Below are 17,303 nucleotides of genomic sequence, written 5' to 3' on the forward strand. Positions count from 1 at the left end.
GTATAAAAAATAATTTATAAATAAGTTATCTATACAAAAATTAAATTATACATAAAAACAATCTGAATATATATTAAATAAAATTATAAACAAATATATATATTTATATATAAAGAAGTGGCATCGCTGCCTTTGGCCAGCCTATTTCACTCATTATCCATGAGACACCCTAAAACTCCATGGAACAATAGTGTAGCCGATGAAGACCTCCAAATTTACCTTGCCCCAACCAATGAACCCACTACCTAGGTATCTCAATGAGGATATTATCACCTATTTGAGACGAATAAAATTAGTGAGAATTTTCACCAAACATACTAAGGTGACCTGTGGCATGTCAGGTTGGTAGAGCACTCTCGTTAGGTGTGCCAAATGCCAAATATTTGGCATTTGGCACACCAAATACTAAAAACTATCCCTCATCAGCTCTTCCAAATCTTAAAAAATTTGAGACATAGCTATAGTACCATCTCAAATATGAGACGGTACGAACAGCCATGCCAAAACACTATTTGGCTTATTTAATTTGTTTTTTCTCTCTCTTCCTATCAGATGCCTCTCTATTATTTTAATATATTATTTTAATGTGTAGTAAATATTATTTTAATGTATAGAATTATAGTATAGAACATCTGATAAATGATATGTTGTAAAATGATGTACTAAAATGATAAAGTAGATTTTTAATATATTAAAATGACATTTTTTATGAAAGAGTTGATGAAAATGCTCGTATATCTCGATGTTTCCATTGAAGACATTCAGAATTTGAATGACTCCTAAAAAAAATGGTAGTTTGTGATATTTATTAGTCTAACAATTTATTTATTTATTTATTTATAAAAAGCTATATTTACAACTTTTGACACATTTTTTAGTACAATTTATCTATGCAGTAAATTATAAATAGTAAAATAAAAATAATAGATTCACAATTTAATCACTCACAATAACTAGACGTGGCAAAATTGTGTATTACTCTTGGGATTTTCCACCCCAAGTAGTTGAATACTAGGTTTTTTTTTTTTTTTTTTTTTTTTTGGTTGAGAAAATCTGAGTTGAATAGTTAAATACTATACTAAAATACGAATCTGAAAAAATTGTAACAGAATAAAATAGTGAAATAGAAAATGTTCAATCATATCTAAACGATATAAAGCTGCTTCCTTTCTCTATTCCTTCCAAAGTTATTGTGAAGAGAGAAAAAGAGACAGAGTGAGACACAGAACAGAAAGCACACACTCTAGAGAGAGAGAGCTCTTCTGCTTCGCGGTGGTTACTTTTTGCAGAAGGTTCTCTGTGTTTGTTTGTTGAAAAAGAAAAAATAGCAAAAAAAATCGGCGAAGAAGAAGAAGAAGAATAAGATAACGTAGATTACAATAAAATAACAAGCACAAAAAAAAAAAGAGGGTTTCGTGCAAACCTTGTGCTAAGAGAAAAAAAAAACAAAAGAAAAAAAAATTTAGAAGATTCTTTAGCTTCACGTAATCTCTTTTCTTTGATTATCTTCGTGCCTCTGTGCAAGTTTTTCTCCTTAACCCTTTCTTCAAAATTCGTTTTTTGATTCGATTGGTTGTTTTCGTGTGGTGGTCATTGTTGGAGGGTGGAACGAATTGGGGCTTTGCCGGAAGTGAAATTGGGGATTTCACGGTGAAAAACTTGGTGGGTCTGGTTTGATTTGGGTTAATTTTGCGGAATTGAATGGTGGGTCGGTGATGATTTTGGAGTTTTGTGTGTAATCGTTGGTGGGTTCGTTGGGAATTTGAGTATATTTTCGAAGATTTTTGTTGTCGGTCGGTGTTGGTTTGAGGGGGTTTCGGAAAGGATTGGTGGTCAAAGTTTTGGTTTTTGTGGGGGGAAATCTGTGTTGGATAGGTTGGTTTTGCTGGCTTCACTGATGGGTCAATGGCAATTAGTGCTTTTTGGGGGTAAAATCCTTAGTGGGTTTGTGTAGAATCGGGCTGCTTCTGCAGAATTTGGTGGTGGGATTGTGAGAAATCGGGTTTTTGTCAAGGCTTAAGCTCGGTTAGGCGTTGGGGTTGAGAATTGGATTGTGTGAACAAGGTGGTATTGGTGTTTTGATTGTGTTTATTGGGAATTTGTGGTGGAGGATAGTTTGTTCTTAAGAGGATAAGATGAGTTCTACTACCTCAGAAGGTGGAGGCAAGCTTGTGGTTCGAATTGCTGAGAATGGGCACACATATGAGCCCCACTGCAGTGGAAACACGCCGGTTGAGGTGGTTATGAAATATGTTGAATCCGTGGAGAACATTGGTTTACATGAGCAGGTTGTTCTGTGTTTGGAGGTTAGACTTGACCCGCAGAAGTTGTTATCAGCATATAATCTTCCTTCGGATGACAGGGAAATTTTTGTATTTAATAAGGCAAGACTGCATATGAATTCGCCTCGTCCTCAGCCGGAGCAAGTTGAGAACTTTGATAGTGCAGAGATTCCATTGCCGGCCTCTTTGCATAATCCTCATCCTTTGGATAATGCTCCTGACCCTGCTTTGAAGGCTTTGCCTTCATATGAGAGGCAATTCAGGTACCATTTCATCCAGGGAGATGCAATTTATAAATGTAGCCAAAAGAAATATGATACTTGTGTGAAGTTTTTGAAGGAGCAGAAGGTTCAAGAGAGGGCATTGGAGGTTGCAAGTTGTAATTTGGATCAATTCTATAAGATGACTAACCAAAGTTACACAGAATTCATGAAACATTATTCGCAACAGCACCGGTTTCATTCTGATCTCCTGGGAAATTTTGGGAAGGATATTGAGAAATTGAGATCCATCAAGCTTCCCCCTCCTTTACAGACTTCCACACGCAAGTGCTTACTGGATTTTGTCAAGGAAGAGACTTTGCGGAAGTCAGCTGAGAATTGTAGCAGTTCCCACAGGCAGTTTGAGAACAAGGTTTCACAATTTAAGCAAAAGGTTAATGAAGCGAAATACAAGGTTGAGGAATTGTTTGCTAGCAGGGTATCTTTTCCTGCTAGGGATTTGGAGAGGATGATTAAGGAGCACCAGCACTTCATCAATGAACAAAAGAGCATACTGCAGTCTTTGAGGTGGGTTCTCTTTTATTTTGGCAGTAGTTTCAGCATTACCTATATATTTATCTTTTTTATTATTTGTTTGGTCTCGAAATGCCTATTTATGCTACTCACTTCAGGTCATTTAAGTTTTTCCTGGATTTGATTTTTTCAAAACTTTGTTGTGGCTGAGTTATATAATTTCCAAAAATTGTTTGAAGACAATGCTAGTCTTAGGGTAATCTTATGGTTGGTTGGCACTTCCCTCATGGAGATATATTTATGTGTGGTTGAAGATTTCGATTCCCTAATTAACTAAAGGTTCATGCTTTCTAAGCATGTAGTCTTTTGCTTTTTGGTATTTGTATTCTCCAAGACAGATGAAGCCTCATTACTTGCTCTGTGCATGTATGCCTCATTGATTTGTGCTACGCTGTTCCATTGTTATGCTAGTCTTAGGTTAAATTTTTACTCAGCATATCTCAAATGGAGAGTATTTTCTGGACATATGGTTGAAGATGTTTATGCTCAATTTAATTTAGAAGTGCATACTTGCAAAATGTGTGCTAGTTAGCTTTTTTTCATATGTACACATTCTCCAACAGACACATGATGCCTTGTTCATCAGGTATACTTGGAGTGGTTCAGTTTACAATATGATATACCATCTGGGCTAGTAATGCACCTGGTCTGTATGGTATATGTGTGCATGCATTCACCTGTGTGCTTTTTATTGTTTAGAGATCTTTGGTCCATGTCATGATGTTAAACGTTTTGAAGCCATGACCTAGATTATATGTATATTACACACAAGGAAACTGGATAGCATGGCAGTTTTTTTTTTTTTCCAAATAAAATTTGTGTGCTTTCAATAAGTGGGGGGAGAGAGATTTGAACCTAGGTTCTCCTCATAGCATAGCAAGGGATTGCGATGCAGATAAGGGAACTACCTTTATGGTGTTTTGGACCTCATTTGCTTGGCTCTACTGCCTATAATGCTAAATGCCTAAACCCCAAAATTGAAAGCGGCCATGGAGTCAAAATCTTGGTTTTAGCAAGTTTAAAGTACACAAGACTTTGGATGTTACTTGGCCAATGGACTCTAGCACAAAAGGAGATTTTTCGTCCCTTAATAATGGGATGGAGGGTAGTTCATGGGTTCAAGACCCATTGGGTGTGTGTGTAACTTTAAAAAATGTCATATCCAATACACAAGGATCCCACTTCTGTGTGGTTTGGAAATAGTGGTTGGTAGACAGCCTAATCACTAATGTGTGTGTAACTTATCAATATAAGTAAAAAGGACTCTAGATGTCACTTGTGTCTTTTGTATTAAATATTGTATTTACTGTTTGTATTCCATGGTTTGTATGATCATGATACCTGTTTCTGCTTTAATCATGTTATTTCTAAAAGCCTATGAATACCTACATGTGTCTATTCATGCAGCAAAGATGTCAATACAGTGAAGAAACTAGTGGATGAGTGTCTGTCCAGCCAATTATCTTCATCCCTCCGTCCTCATGATGCAGTTTCAGCCTTGGGTCCTATGTATGATGTCCATGACAGGAATCACCTGCCTAAGATGCAGGCTTGTGATCGTGAAATTTCTAAGCTATTGGACTTCTGCAGGGATAAGAAGAATGAAATGAATCTCTTTCTACATAATTACATGCAACAGATAACAATTGTCACTGTTGTCGTCAAAGATGCTAAGTTACAGTTTCCTGTTTTTAGAGAGGCAATGATGCGTCAGGATGATCAGTTTATGGAGTTGAAGTTACTCCGTGGGCTTGGCCCTGCATTTAGAGCCTGCCTTGCAGAAGTGGTGAGAAGAAAGGCTTCTATGAAGCTTTACATGGGCATGGCTGGACAATTGGCTGAAAAGCTTGCTACAAAGAGGGAGGCTGAGGTTCAGAGGCGGGAGGAGTTTCTGAAGTTTTATAGTTCTTACATACCCAGGGATGTTTTAGGATCCCTTGGATTATTTGATACCCCCAATCAATGTGATGTCAATATAGCTCCTTTTGATACTGGTTTGCTTGATATTGACATTTCAGACCTAGATCGATATGCTCCTGAGCATTTGGTCAGAATGCCTTTAAAGGGCGAGAAGCATGGAAGCTTAAAAGGTTCATTTTCTTTGTCTAATGACAGTTCCCATTCAGCTGAGCCTGAGGAGATTTCTGTGGACACCCTTGAGAAATATGACTCTGAGGAGCTTCTTGAAGGCTGTGAGTTGGTTGAGGTTGCTGGGACTAGCAAAATGGAAGTTGAGAATGCAAAACTGAAGGCTGACCTTGCTTCTGCAATTGCCTTTAATTGTTTGCACTGGCCTGAAGTTGAATACGAATCTCTGGATGATGATAAACTGGATCGCTTATTGAAAAATGCTCAAGAGAAGACATCTGAAGCCTTGCATCTGAAAGACGAATATGTGAAACATCTGCAATCTATGCTTGGTAATAAGCAGACACAGTGTCTGTCTTATGAGAAGCGCATTCAAGAATTGGAGCAGAGATTGTCTGATCAATATTTGCAAGGGCAGAAGCTTTCAAATAACAAAGATCCAACTGACTTTGCACTTTTGGCTGAGAAGGTTGATGATTGCAAGCGAGAAGTCTTAGGCAGTGAAGCCCACATACCTTGCATATCTACTACTGAGCCCATGGATGAGGTTTCTTGTATCTCAAATTCTTTGAATGCAAAATTGGGGCTATTAACTGGGCAACATGGCAAAGCTCGAGAAGGAGTGGATGAGAATATGGTTGATTCCTTTGGAATGCAAAATTCTCAGCTTGATTCCTCAATGGTGGAGCCAAATCGTGAAGAACTTCTTATCAGTGATAAAGATGGGAAAGATAAGATGATAGGACAGTTGGGCATGTCCCTTACAAACAGTTCCACTGCTGAGAGCATGGCTGGGCCTCTGATTGCTTTACCTTCTGATACACAGGCTGAGCTGGGGTTAAATTCCAAAGTCAGTAGTGATCTTTTGTTGGAATTACAAAGTGCACTTGCAGACAAGTCAAACCAATTGACTGAAACTGAGACCAAGCTTAAAGCTACCTTGGAGGAGTTTTCCTTGCTTAGGAGGGAGTTAGAAACGAGTCGGAAGCTCCTTGATGAATCTCAGGTATTAGCTAGCTGAAATTTAACATTTTTTTGTGGTTTCTCAGTGTTTCTGTTTTAGGAGATTTTGTAAGTATTAATTGATTCAAATTTCTAGGAAGAAATGTTCATTATTTCTTTGTCAAATTAAATCTCTCTCTCTCTCTCTCTCTCTCTCAGACACACACACACACACACACACACACACACACAAAAATTACAACTAGCTCTTAGATGATTTCCTCATTTCTGCCCCACTAATTTTTTACGTTCTTGTCTTTCTGAATTTCTACTGAATGCTGTTATCTTTGAGATATAAAGACTGAATTATATATACTCATTTTTAGTATAGAGTGTCCATTAGGCATGCATAGATGCACACTCAAACTAAAGTATGCGTGAGTGTGCCTCCGAAAGGATAGTTAAATGCCCGTTCTTTTGAATATGTTAGCACTTAATGACACTAGGTTATCATGATTACTCTGGAAATTGAGTTTTGTGTATGGTTAGATTCTAATGATACTGCAAGCATTTGGTGTTGACACTGAAATTCTGGGCCATAACATGATGCATACTTGTGAACTTCCTATGACTAGGTTAGGGTTGTTAGGTTTAGTTGCAATGGGGAAGTGAAAATGTAGCATAGCCTGTATACCGATCAAAAAAAGAAAATGTAGCATAGCCTGTTAGGTATTAATTGTTCTTTAACACACCTTGTCTCATAAAGAGTAATGTTAGATTCCAATTAAATTTGGATATGCTAAGAGGGTTAAGGAGCTACATTGTCAATTGTAGAGATCTTCAACATGTTTAATATTAGGAAATTGTGAAAGGGGTAAGGTAGGAAAGTTTATGATTGACAGTCTGTTCAGCTTGGATTTAGTTGTTCTATGGCTTTTTTCTGAAATGGGAACAATGTACAATTGAAACAATAACAAAAGTTTCAGATCCCTAGTTGGATTCCTGTGGCTGAAACTTTACCCTCTTTTTTAGTCCTTGCCCCCTGAATTGGTAATTATAGGTTCCTACTGTCTTATGTTGACAGTCAAGTCCTTTGAATAAACTAAAGATTGTTACTAATCTTTATTACAGGCAAATGAAATGTTTTGCTTAAAATAATTCTTTTTTCATATTGGTTGGCTCTGTGAAGAGATTATCATCTATATTCTTTTCTCATAACTTACATTTTTCTTTGTTATGGAAAATTATTACATTTTTGGCGAAGTTTGGCATGATGTTTAGTTATGCATGAATGAAAATGATTTAAAAGTGAAACTTACAAGGTTTCAGGTTGCCTTTCCTGATATTGTGGCCCTGTGGGATGACAATATTGGTTTGCCTGAATATGAATATTATTAGTTGGTCGGAGTGAATGCCTCTACAGATCTTCTATAGGATTATCTGAATTATCCAAAAAACCCCTGTTTGTTGTAAGATCACTGAAGCAAAGGTTGGTGATGGCTATGTTGCTAGTTCTAAATGAAAACCTTATCAGGGGTTGTCTATTGAAGGAATGGATGAATTTTTTACATTTTTAGTAAAATAACAAAATTTTTAAAGTTTTTTTGTTTTTTTAAGGGAAGCATTTTTGGAAAACATTAGCTGGAAAAATAGAAGAGTTGTTTATTGTGTTTGCTTTCTAGCTCTTAGAATTTCAGAAATGATCCTTGGGCAACTGATTTGAATTGAACTAAAAAGATTTGGAACCCTAGGGATAAGGGAGAACAATGCCATTTGCTGCTTCACATATGGTAAAATAAGTAAATGGAAAAAAAGAACAGAAAAGAAAAAGAAACAGCATTTGACTCATGTATCTGGAACTACTGAATTATAAATCAAAGTTGTCTATTGAAGGAACAGCTCATTTGGAGAACTTAATTTACTACACAGTCTTCAGAAGGAGATGCATGCTAAACCAATTTTCCCTTCCTTGAAGCTAGCCAGCTAAGCAATCCTCTGACAATTTTTTATTAAGAAACTAATAATACACTATAAGAGGAAGCAAAAAATTCCTCTGGCCTTAGTGGCTGTTACTTATTAACTTTGTGTGAATCAGAGTAAGAGTATTCTATTTTTTTAACCATAAAACTACTGAGCAGACACTTGCAGCTTCCTTAGATCAATCCTCTTTGCTTTCTTTGCTATTCTAACAATCTACTTTATTGTTAATTCAGCATCACAGCATCAACACAAAATGTGTGAGGTGTAATTGTTATTTGACATTTAGATGCAAGGGAAAATCTGTAGTAATTTTATATATATTAATGTATATATGAAATTTTTGGTTGGGAACCAAATGCCTTTGTCTGGTTGCGTTATTGGTGTCTCCTGTAAATCATCTTCATGCAACTGTAATTTTCTTGTCTATTAGAGAAACATGCTTTTAATAATTTTAATTTTTTATCCCACTGACTCTGTTTTTTCTTATTACATTTTTTCCCCTGCATGACAGATGAATTGTGCTCACTTAGAAAACTGCTTGCATGAGGCAAGAGAGGAAGCCCAGACCCATCTTTGTGCAGCTGATCGGAGGGCCTCAGAGTATAGTGCACTGCGTGCATCTGCTTTGAAAATGCGTGGCCTTTTTGAAAGACTTCGGAGCTGTATTAATCCACCTGGTGGAGTGGCCGCTTTTGCAGACTCCTTGCAGACCTTAGCACAATCTTTGGCTAAGTAAGACTCTTGCCAGAAGACTAATATTAGTGTTTGTGAAAAAGCTTCCATAAATCCCCCTCCCCATTTTTCTCTATTCCTCCTTCATAGGAGGGATTCTCAAATCGTCCAAAGTGTTGCGGATGCCTCACTAAACTTTATTATGTGTGAATACTTCAATTATCATGCTGACACTAAAATCAGTTAATTAATTTGCAAGTAAAAAGGGGGTGATAAGTGCCTCTTCTAAAACAATCGGTACATCAATTTTGTAGATTTTAATTTTCTGATAGAGTTTATGTTTTGTTGTCAAATATGTCCCCTCCCCCTCTCTCCTCCCCCAAAAAAAGGGCAAGGAGAGAGATGGGGGGTGTTTGCACTGACATTAATTTTGATTTTTGTTGGTTTGGTTTGAATTGTTTCAGTTCCATGAATGACAATGAAGATGATGATACTGCTGATTTTCGAAGATGCATCCGGGTCCTTGCAGAGAGAGTTAGTTACTTATCCAGGCGCCGGGAAGAGCACCTAAAGGTTGAAGCTGCAGTTGAACAACTTAGAAAAGAATTGGATGAGAAGAAAGAGCTGGTTAAAACTTTATACACTAAGCATCAACTTGAGAAGCAGGTAATTTTTTAATTGATTTGTTCGTGGTGTTTTTATGGTTTGTTCACCGTTACTTGAAAAGAAAAAAATTGAATGAATGAAAATAATGGGATGCGGTTCTGATTGAGCCACCAACTAAAATTGGTAGTTATCTTTTGATTGTGGTTGTGTTACAGGCGAACAAGGAAAAGATATCTTTTGGCCGCTTGGAAGTTCATGAGATCGCTGCATTTGTTCTTAACTCTGCTGGGCATTATGAGGCGATCACTCGGAACTGTTTGAACTATTACTTGTCTGCTGAATCTGTGGCCTTGTTTGCTGACCATATCCCATGCAGACCTAACTACATTGTTGGGCAGATTGTGCATATTGAACGCCAAATTGTGAAGTCGTTGCCCCCTACTCCAACTCGGCCTGAGCATGGTAGGATGGATCAAGCAGAAAACCTGACCTCTGATACGGGGACCGATCGGTTGACCTTGAATTCAGGATCAACCTTGAACCCATATGGTCTCCCCATTGGCTGTGAATACTTCTTAGTGACGGTAGCCATGTTACCTGATACTACCATTCATTCACCACCTCCTTCCTGATCCCTGCTTCAGGCAGACAGATGTGATGGAAGAATCCAAGTGTACATACTTAGAATAGCATTCAAAAGTTAAATCAACCTGGTGGGACTTGGAACTTGATTTCTCCTTTGTACAGCTGATCATCCAATTAAGTTATTATCCCCTTTTGTGTATATAGCTACTCGTATCTTAAAAAAAAAAAGAAAAAAAAAAGTTGTGAATATTATCCATCTCTTGATCTTTATTTGGTATTTATGTGTCAAAACATGATCAGTCAATTATTTAGGAGTTGTAAATTAAATCCGTCTCATGCGAGAAAGATGTGCAGCACCTATGACATTAAGTTCATTTAAGCCCATCTTAGACCACTTGTAATATAACTTTGCATATATATAGCCTTTGATGCTTTAGGGCCTCTTTGAATGCACTGTCTAAAAACTGTTCTTTAGGGCCTCTTTGAATACATTTTCTAAAAACTGTTCTAGTCCTAACTTGATTTCTTTTTTTAGGTAATATATATATATATATATATATTTTAAAAAAAAATTAAAAAACCTTTTATATATAAAAAGATTTCACATTTACAAGACTGACTTATTAGTTGGAATAAAAATACTTTTGGTAATATTTTTCAAAAGAAACTGTCATTTTTTGGCAAAGGAATGGAATTCAATTATCTCTTTTCGTCAAACCATCAATATTCCTTCCTCTATTATCAAATTATCCAAAAAAAAAAAAAAAATTGAAGAAAATGCTATTACAATTTTCTTTTTCATATTTCTTCCATGCTAAGACACTCATCTAACATTTTCCAACTTTAAAAAACTATGACAACATTTGGTTTAGAAGGTGATCCATTCAAAGAGCATTTCAAACAACTGTTTCTCCTTTGGTAATCCCCCCATTCTCCAAACAACTTTGCACTTCCTCATCTAAACTCTAGACCTAGATTTAATAAATGAACTTCATTCTTCTCTCTTCCTATACCATCCAATGATGAGAAATAAAATGTGTTATTGTATCTGTTGAGAAAGCCAGGAATTTCTACTTGAGCTACAAGACTAAAAAATTAAAACAAAAAGCAAAAAGAAAAAAAGGTAAGTGAAAAGTAGGTCGGTCTGAATGTTTTTGCTTTGTCTAAACCGACTTTTGGTAATGTTATGGTATGCACCCCACGCCAAAACCTTTAAAAGCCAAAGGCCTCGGCACCTAACCTATCACACCCTATTGCTGACTGCCGCTATACTTAGTACTATAATATTAGAGCTCCTAGTAACAAAATTTTCTGTTTGTGTATCAAAAACCCAGCTTGGGTTGAAATTTTTTCTGTAACAGGTATTCTATATTTCTTCTAATATACTTATATATGTGTTCTTTCTTCATTTATGAGATTTTTTTTCCCTCTCAAAAAAAATATTTATGAGATTTTTATAAGGCTTTAGAGGGTCATAATAATTGTGTAAGAGGAATAAAAGTATATTACTTGACTAGTTATTATTCATAGAATTATACCAAGTATATTGTGGGTGATTTTATCTTTGTTGCATCCTGTTCAAATTTTTGTTCTTTATTTGTTGTTAGTATGTCTCTTAGTTTGTGGGATTTGGGTTGGTTTCTTTCGCCATAATTACAAAAGCTGTAAATAGAAAATTACAACAGTTGTCTCTGGCTCTCTGTGATTTTGTTAGTAATGGAAAATTTCCCACAGGAGAAAAACAAATTCTAGGAGTGAAGCAATAGATATTTTCCTACTTCCAGCAATACTTTCAAGGGGAACCTTCTTTTTTTAGTATTTTTTTTGGCTGCTCAATAATGTGGAAGTAGCAAGCATATTCATAAATTCTACGATATTGAATGTTGGATTGTTAAGAAGTAGCTTATTCATAAAGTAAGTGTAGTCGAAATAAGAATGTTAAGTTGGATAAGTAAATATACTAGGAAAGATAGGATTTGAAATACCAAAATTTGCTTAAAGAAAGGGGTGGCATATTGATGAAAAGATGAGAGAGAGTCACTTGAGATAGTTTGGTTATGTTCAAAGGAAAGTGATTAATTTACCAGTGAGGAAGAGTGAGTTGAATCAAGTTGGGGAAAGAAAGGAGAAAAAAAAGGTTGATGAAGACAAAATAATAATAATAATAATAGTAAAAAAGATATGTCAATTAAGGAAGTAATAGATGGTATGACTTCAGATGAAAAATTGAATGACAAAAAAAAAAAAAAAATACATGTAACCAATGAATAACAAAAAAATACATGTAATTGACCCTAAGTAGTCTGTTAAGGATTCATAGCCAACCCCAAATTTTTGGGGCTAAGGTTTGGTGGTGTTGTTAGCAGTGACATAAAAAACTATTGTGTTTTGCAATGATTTTGTTACTAGAAAAAAATTGAGCATTATGAGAAAAAATTTAGTTAGAGTGCAGAAAAATCATTGGTAGCCTTGCCTCACTGGATTTATTGCTGTTACAAATCTTCTTCTATTTTCTTTTTTTCTTTTTCTTTTTTAATGAATTTCCATTGTTAAAAAAATTGTTTTAAAAATTTGGTAATATATTGTGGAGTTAAAAGGAGTATTTGATAAATTCTTATGTATTAATTAATGTTAATCCAGAATTCATTTTTTAAATGGAGTGGGGTGACCTTTACCAAGTGGGAATTGCACATGAAGATTACCAAGCTGGAGAGAATCGCATTTTACAAAGTGAAGGACAAGACTACTATAGGCCAATGTATTCCATGGGAGTTGACAATGTCCAAAGACCTACCTTATACATACCAGCAATTGCTAGTCCACATCCAAGAGGGTACATGGCCAATACATATCAGTCTCCTTCTGGTACAATGGCGAATGCAGCTAATCTTCTGCAAGCTCAATCAAATTATATTCAGCAGCCACAGTTTGATAAAAATATGAGCTTTGGAAGTCATTTTCCAGCCACATACTATCTTCAAGATTCTAGGGAACCAAGCACGGACAATGTCCACAATGAAGTTCAAAATGGAAGTCTTTACCATCCGAAGAAGATTGATGTAAGTTCTCTTCCCCTTGGCTGTGGAGGTAACAATGAAGATAGATATCAACGTAATGTTTACAATTATGGACTTAGCATGGGTGGCCAGACTTCGTCTTACATTGATTTTAGAAGGACTAATGGTGCATTTCACAATTGGGACTCTAGTTTAGGAGGTCTTGGAGATGCAAGTTATGTAAATGCAGATCATTATAATTGTCATCGAGGCCCTGAAGCTGCTTCAAGAACCCATAGTCACCAAGAGACTACTTTGCCAAATATGAAGCAGGTTAATTTATATGGGATCAGATCAGAAAATGCTACTGTTACAAGTATCGCCAAGGGACAAAATTCTACTGTCAGGACCTCCCAAGCTGAATTGAGCGATCAGGGAAATGTGTCTAAAATGAGCTCAGTCATCAAGAAACGAAATTCCGGGGCACCAAGTGCCTACAATGCCCACAATTCATTTCAAATTGGTAGCCTTTACCATCCGAAGAAGATTGATCTCGGTTCTCCTCCCCTTGACTGTGGAGGTAACAAAGAAGATAGATATCAACGTAATGTTTACGGTTATGGCCTTAACATGGGTGGCCAGACTTCATCTAACAATGATTGTAGAAGGACTAATGGTGCAGTTCACAGTGGGGACTCCAGTTTAGGAGGTTTTGGAGATGCAAGTTGGGTAAAGGCAGATCATTGCAATTTCCTTCAAGGCCCTGAAGCTGCTTCAAGACCCTATAGTCACCAAGAAGCTACTTTGCCAAATATGAAGCAGGTTAATTTATATGGGATCAGATCAGAAAATGCTACTGTTTCAAGTATCGCCAATGGACAAAATTATACTGTCAGGACCTCCCAAGATGAATCAAGTAAACAGGGAAATGTGTCTAACATGAGCTCAGTTCTCAAGAAACAAAATTCTTCTAGATTACAGTATGGAAATAGTAATACTGTCTGGGCCTCCCTAGTTGGATCAGAGAATCAAGGGAATGTGTCTAAAATAAGTTCAGTCCCCGATAGACAAAATTCTTCTGAAGTACAGCATGTTAATGACAATGCAGCCAAGATCTCTCAAATAAAATCATATTTAACTTCTCTAAGTATCAGGGCCAAAGGAGGCGCCAAGTTGAATGCTCATGAAGGTAATGTACAAACTGACCCTTAATCTTCAGTCCATTTTATTGTAACTTTAATCAAACCTTTTTATGTATCAGTTATGTTTGACTTTGATAACATAACGAATTTATGTTTGACTTTGATAACATAACGAAGGTCTTCTAGTTTTGCAAAACTAGAAGACCTTGCCCACCCCACCCTCCCTCCAAAGTGGAAAAATAAAAATTACTCTGTTTACTCATCAAAAAAAAAAAATGTCATGTCTTTTAACATTCCTTCCATGCATAGGAGCTTGAGTTCTATACTGATAGGGAAATCACATGTGCTCCTATTCACCTAACAACTTTTTTATTGCATTTCTCCTATAGGTAAACCAGTTCATGCTCCACGATATTGCTGTTGCATAATTTTTTATGTAATTTTTTAACATAATCAGCTAGGGCCAAGCAGGCATCAACACTAACATTCACATAGGGTAGTGTACAAAATCTTGACCACATCCATCATCTCCTCCCCAAAAGAAAAATATACTACAAGTATTGTTTTGTCATGTCTTTAGTATCCGTTACACATGTAAGAGTTTATTTTTGTACTGGTATGACAATCACATATGCTCCTATACTAATTTATGTACACCTTTTGTCATTTGTTAAGCTTATGAATGGGAGCACTCATCTTTAGCTTATTTCAATGCACTAGATTTCAAGCCTTGTTTTGTTTTAGTCTGGTACCAGAATTAATCTTCACATGCAAGTAAACATACTATTAAGGATCGCCCTTTCAATAATAAGCAGCATTTTATTGTTGTTACTGTTTCCTGTAGGTAAAGCAGGTCATGCTCTGCAGTGTCAGTCTACTCCGAAGAGCGAATTTATGTCACATGTTAAGAAGAGTCAAAACCATAGCACTTCTTCATCCCACCAAGTTCGGCAAAGTAAATTTAAGATTAAGAGCCAACCTTCCCAAAAGCCATCCAAACAGCCCTCAAAACAGAAGGTTCTGAAGCATCATATCATGTGGGATGGTATGTCCAAAGGAAACGTTTTACTTCTCTCCGTGTTCAAAAATTTACCCAAAGAATATTCATGATGTGCCTAGTTATGTGCTCTGGTTGTGTCTTAGATAGAATCTTACACTTTAGTTTTGGTACCATGCATTCTTGTGTGAGATATGTATCTTGGATAAGTAACAGGCTTAGAATGTTGCTTAGCTTAGGCTCCCAAATGTTCACAACCTGCTATAACGGTCAGTGCTTAGTTGAGTTTATAACTTTATTTCACATTATTTTATGAACTAGACATAATTCTGTAAGTGGGAATCATGACAATTTTGCATAGGTCACCCTTAATAATGTTGTCTGGTATAAGGATAGATAACACTAGATAAATACACGAACAGCTTCATGCATCTTTAAGGACACTGACACAAGTGTTGTCCTCAAATCATGATCAAAATAATTTCATTTTTTAGTGAAAGTTGGAGACCAGTCTCTTCAAGTAAATTCAAAGTTTAGCAATAATTTGATGTGTATGGCTGAAATAGGGAGTGTAGAAAAGCTATGCTGCTTATAATAATTTACTAAAGAAGAATAGGCCATTATTATGGAATTATGAACCATGAGTTGGGAAGTTTTTACATATAGGTAGAAGATAGTGGTAATAATCATGAAATTTCTGTTATAAATCAAGTAGTCTAAAAAGTGAATTAAAAAACTAGATATAGTCTAGGGATTTCAAAAAAATGCCATTCTACTTATAAAAGCATGCAAACATAAAGTGAGTGGCATTAGAGAATCCAAAGTTCTATACAAATTCGTTCAGGATGTTTCCATATTACAACAACAAACACGTTCATTCGTATCAGTTCATTAAAATATGCCACAGAAATGAGCCAACATAGTTATTTTGAAAACTCAATTTGATGCTTTTATCTTCTTTATTGTGATATAAAGATTCTATATTTTGGCACCATAATTTATCATAAGAATATGCTTTTTTTTTCCTTCTTCAGGTTTTCATAATCCTGCCACTCAACCATTTGGAAAAAACTGTCGTTTATGTAATGGCGATCTTGCGTTTTCACCAACAGATGATAAAGAATTATATTCTTCTCTTCTTCCAGAGGTTGCTGTTCTTTCATGTGGACATGTCTTTCATTCCCAATGCTTACTGCTCAACACGTGTAAAGAGCAGCTCATGGATCCACCATGTTTTATATGTGTCAATGGCTAGTCTTGAATGTATCATGTCTATTTTCTCAGCTATTCAGCTCATTTAAAATGGAGGTGAAAAGAAAAGGAAAATTTGTGTAGGAATTGCTTGAACAATGATTTGTGGAATCATATATGCAGAGTGGCTTTCATTGATTAGTTCCTTAGAAAATTCGTGTTTAGAGATGTATTTACCCATTCACAAATCACAAGCCTACACTATTTAGGCTTGGTATTGATATTTTCGAAGGTGTCTCTTTCCCTTTGCTCCTTTGTTCCTTGGAATATTATATAGACATTTGGATATGCTTCATTGTGATGAACTAGAGGGTATGTCTTGCCATATTGTTGAATCTGGTGTGCACACTATCATGTTAAAATCCTTTGTGTGGGAGAGAATTCAATGAACAAAACCTAAGCTACTTTCCCTTAACCAAGTTTGAGGCTAAGTTATGGAGTTGGAATATATTAGGGGCGTTCGGTTCGCTATGATGTGTCCTTAATGTGATGCACATTACGATGATGTGATATTAAGAGTTTTGATTTATTTTACTTTTCCTAACATTATCATAATCTAAAATTACAAATTATATCACATCACCTTAATCTCATCACTTTCCTAAATAATATGATAGTGTATTCTTGTATTGAGATTATATTAATATAAGATTACAATAATGAAGTATTATGATGTAATGTAATATCACGGCGAACTAAACATCCCCTTAGGAACCAACCCCACCTAGTATGAGAATCAATCTCCTAGGAGTTAATGGTTAGACCTGGAAAATTGTTCGGATCATATATGTTAGAGTTTGACCATGTTGGGTACAGAACTTTTTTTTTTCTTTTTTCTTTTTGTGTGGATAGAATGTTGGGTACTAGTTAAAATGAGTATTTGTTATTAAAAATGGGTTATGTTTTTTATGACTCTTACCTAATCTTTTGATAGTTCAGGTCAGCCTTCTGAGTGTCCTCATTTTTTC

At 35.9% G+C, this 17,303-nt stretch overlaps 3 protein-coding genes across 3 annotated transcripts; all 3 read left to right on the forward strand.

The window, feature by feature from the left end:
* The first annotated feature begins 1,150 nt into the window (after positions 1–1,150).
* Positions 1,151–10,398, forward strand: LOC126715677 (autophagy-related protein 11). The gene is made up of 5 exons (XM_050416415.1): positions 1,151–3,070; positions 4,484–6,170; positions 8,598–8,818; positions 9,223–9,424; positions 9,580–10,398. Exons 1-5 carry the CDS (start codon positions 2,136–2,138, stop codon positions 9,994–9,996), a joined length of 3,462 nt encoding a protein of 1,153 aa, XP_050272372.1. The 5' UTR covers positions 1,151–2,135; the 3' UTR covers positions 9,997–10,398.
* An 813-nt stretch (positions 10,399–11,211) lies between these two features.
* On the forward strand, positions 11,212–14,157 carry LOC126705066 (uncharacterized). Its single transcript, XM_050404022.1, has 2 exons — positions 11,212–11,310; positions 12,590–14,157. The coding sequence occupies exon 2, from the start codon at positions 12,604–12,606 to the stop codon at positions 14,155–14,157; it is 1,554 nt and encodes a 517-aa protein (XP_050259979.1). The 5' UTR covers positions 11,212–11,310; positions 12,590–12,603.
* Positions 14,158–14,939: 782 nt separating this feature from the next.
* On the forward strand, positions 14,940–16,613 carry LOC126707455 (uncharacterized). Its single transcript, XM_050407106.1, has 2 exons — positions 14,940–15,132; positions 16,119–16,613. Exons 1-2 carry the CDS (start codon positions 14,982–14,984, stop codon positions 16,337–16,339), a joined length of 372 nt encoding a protein of 123 aa, XP_050263063.1. The 5' UTR covers positions 14,940–14,981; the 3' UTR covers positions 16,340–16,613.
* Positions 16,614–17,303: the final 690 nt, after the last annotated feature.

Source organism: Quercus robur, chromosome 2 (genome assembly GCF_932294415.1).
Source record: "Quercus robur chromosome 2, dhQueRobu3.1, whole genome shotgun sequence".
Lineage (NCBI taxonomy): Eukaryota > Viridiplantae > Streptophyta > Magnoliopsida > Fagales > Fagaceae > Quercus > Quercus robur.